Raw genomic sequence first — 2,812 nt, 5'->3', positions numbered from 1 at the left:
TTGCTATAGCTCTCCGGCGTCGACCGGTATGGCTAAGCTGGCGTTACCGCATAACTTGAAGTGTACAAAATTTTCCCTAATATATCCATGCCAGGAATTGGGAGAAAAAGAGTGTACCGAGAAGATAGGCACTTTGTGTCATGCATGTCGATGATGATCTTGTCCTTTGTTTAAGGCGGTCCCATGGCTGTGATTGATCAGGAATAGTTTGTGTGTGTGCCAAGGGAGTCACACACCATAAGGATGCACACCTTTTTGGCTTCCTTGCTAGCACTATATAAACCCATCCCAGCTCCAACTCCCTTCACACTCTCAAGCAACTACCTCGAGTAGTAAGCTGACATTTCTTCTCTTCCCATTGAGCCATCTATTTTGGCTTCCTTGCTAGCGCTATATAAACCCATCCAACCTCAAGGGAGGTACAACTTGAAGCTTAGCTAGTACCCAAGCTAGGTTGGTAGAACTATCACATTCTGATATCCTCACCAACTCCAGAGCTAATTAAGATCTTGCAATGGGTGGGCTCTCCCTTGAGCACCCTTGGGCTTTTGCCTTTGGCCTCCTAGGTATACCGTTGTCCACCTCAATAGATGAGCATCTTTTAACAGTTCTTATTATTTCCCTTCATTTTCTTTTCATTCTCGTTTCATAATATGTTACCTACTTGGGGAAGTATGTTAGTGCGGATTGCACCATGGGATACATGTGATCCTTCCTCTTTTGTGAACGTAGCCAGTGATCAATCCTTCCAGTTTTGTCCCTCGTCAGTACATTGTTGAAGGCCCCTCGATGTTTACCCTTTTTAGTAAACTAGTAATCCTATCTAGAATAGTTCATTAGTCGTTGGAGTTGGCAAACAAAAGGGGAGAAAAGGGAAAGCAAGATGTATAATAAACTAACTAAAGGGCTCCAGTCCAATATGGTGTTGTGTCAGGCATACAAGTCAATAAACTAACTAAAGCTCGCTAAGTGGGGATTTATTGTACATGTAATACATACACGTGTCTCCTTGTTCTCGCTGCCTAACTGCCGTATTGCTTCCATGCAGGCAACTTCATCTCCTTCATGACCTACCTGGCCCCACTGTAAGCCTCAGCTTTGATCGCGCTCAACATTGTTTCTCTCTCTAGCTTAGTTTCACGAGAAACTAATGGTGCATGGGGGCATGGGATGCAGGCCGACGTTCTACCGGATCTACCGGAGCAAGTCGACGCAGGGGTTCCAGTCGGTCCCGTACGTGGTGGCGCTCTTCAGCGCGATGCTGTGGATCTACTATGCGCTGCTCAAGTCCGACGAGCTACTGCTCATCACCATCAACTCTGCCGGCTGTCTCATCGAAACCATCTACATCGTCATGTACCTCGTTTACGCGCCAAAGCAAGCCAAGGTACTCACACACCTCAGCTGCACATGCATGTGTGAGTCCACCCTTCTTCAACAGTTGAGTGAACTGGTTTGTGCTGACACAGAAATGCATGGCATGCAGATGTTCACGGCGAAGATCCTCCTCCTCCTGAACGTGGGCGTGTTCGGCCTCATCCTACTCCTCACGCTGCTGCTGGCCGGGGGCGAGAAGCGCGTCGTCATGCTTGGGTGGGTCTGCGTCGGCTTCTCCGTCAGTGTCTTCATCGCACCCCTCAGCGTCATCGTGAGCAACTGAGCATCCTCCCTCTAGAGTGGTACGAAGTTTGTTGATCCATGATAAATTCTTACAATTGCACTATGAATTGACGATTGCAGCGCCTTGTGGTGCGTACCCGGAGCGTGGAGTTCATGCCCTTTTCACTCTCCCTCTCTCTCACCATCAGCGCCGTCGTCTGGTTCCTCTACGGCCTCCTCATCAAGGACAAATACGTCGCTGTACGTGAACAACACAAACAGAACCCCTCAATTCCTGACTCAAATTTCTTTTTATTTGATCTTAATGTTGGTGTTGAATCGCATGCATGCAGCTTCCCAACATCCTCGGGTTTGCCTTCGGGGTGATCCAGATGGGGCTCTACGCCCTCTACTGCAATGCCACGCCCAGGCCGGCGCCAAAGGAGGTGGACGCACCCCTGCCTGAGCACGTCATCGACGTCGCTAAGCTCGGCCCGGCGGCTGCCATCGAGCTCAACACGCCAGCTGCCGTCCAGCCACCGACGAAGGGGAACATCGTGTCTTGTGGCAGCGGCAAAACCAAAGAGATCAGCGTCGAGAAGGTTGACATGGCAACCAATGTCGAGCATGTCTAGGCAGGTGTGGTGGACAGATTCTTAGCACAACTGATACTGTAGTTTACTGTATCTACTGTAGCTATTTGGGCTTGCCTGAGACCTTTACTGATCCAGGCTCTGGTAGTGTCATGGACGTATGCATCCAGTTAAGCCATGACAGGCAGGGGTGGAGCAAAGAAGCTGGGGAGACAAAGTATGCATCCATGCATGCATGAGGATGGGGGCGTGTGATTTCCACCGTTAATGTTCCATTTCTTGCAAAGTGTTACTGTTCGTAGTTGCTCGTCGTAAGGGTTATTTTATTCCGGTAGTATCCACTGTCGATCACTTCGATGTAATAATCTTGTTATAAAAATTACCATTTTATTGCGAACCAACATGTGGTTAGATGGTTTTCAGTGATGCACGTTCAGTGGGAGAAGACTTTCTGTCGACTATGATTTCTTGGACTGAATCCGCCTTTCTTTCACGTCTTGGATCACAATTTGAGTAGTATAGTGTCTTTCTTTTTAGAGGAAAGCACAGTGCGCATGTGTTTCCTTTTGGATGTGCTGGGCTTTATATGGACTGAAATGGAATGGGCCTTTATTGCATCC

The 2,812-nt window shown here is 48.4% G+C and overlaps 1 protein-coding gene across 1 annotated transcript; it reads left to right on the top strand.

Moving 5' to 3' along the window:
• Window positions 1-351: 351 nt before the first annotated feature.
• Window positions 352-2,554, top strand: LOC119324479 (bidirectional sugar transporter SWEET14-like). The gene is made up of 6 exons (XM_037598273.1): window positions 352-566; window positions 1,049-1,085; window positions 1,177-1,387; window positions 1,487-1,648; window positions 1,741-1,860; window positions 1,953-2,554. Exons 1-6 carry the CDS (start codon window positions 515-517, stop codon window positions 2,232-2,234), a joined length of 864 nt encoding a protein of 287 aa, XP_037454170.1. The 5' UTR covers window positions 352-514; the 3' UTR covers window positions 2,235-2,554.
• Window positions 2,555-2,812: the final 258 nt, after the last annotated feature.

The sequence above is a fragment of the Triticum dicoccoides genome, chromosome 6B (assembly GCF_002162155.2).
Source record: "Triticum dicoccoides isolate Atlit2015 ecotype Zavitan chromosome 6B, WEW_v2.0, whole genome shotgun sequence".
In the NCBI taxonomy this organism is placed as follows: domain Eukaryota; kingdom Viridiplantae; phylum Streptophyta; class Magnoliopsida; order Poales; family Poaceae; genus Triticum; species Triticum dicoccoides.
This window is presented reverse-complemented; position numbering and strand designations above follow the sequence as displayed.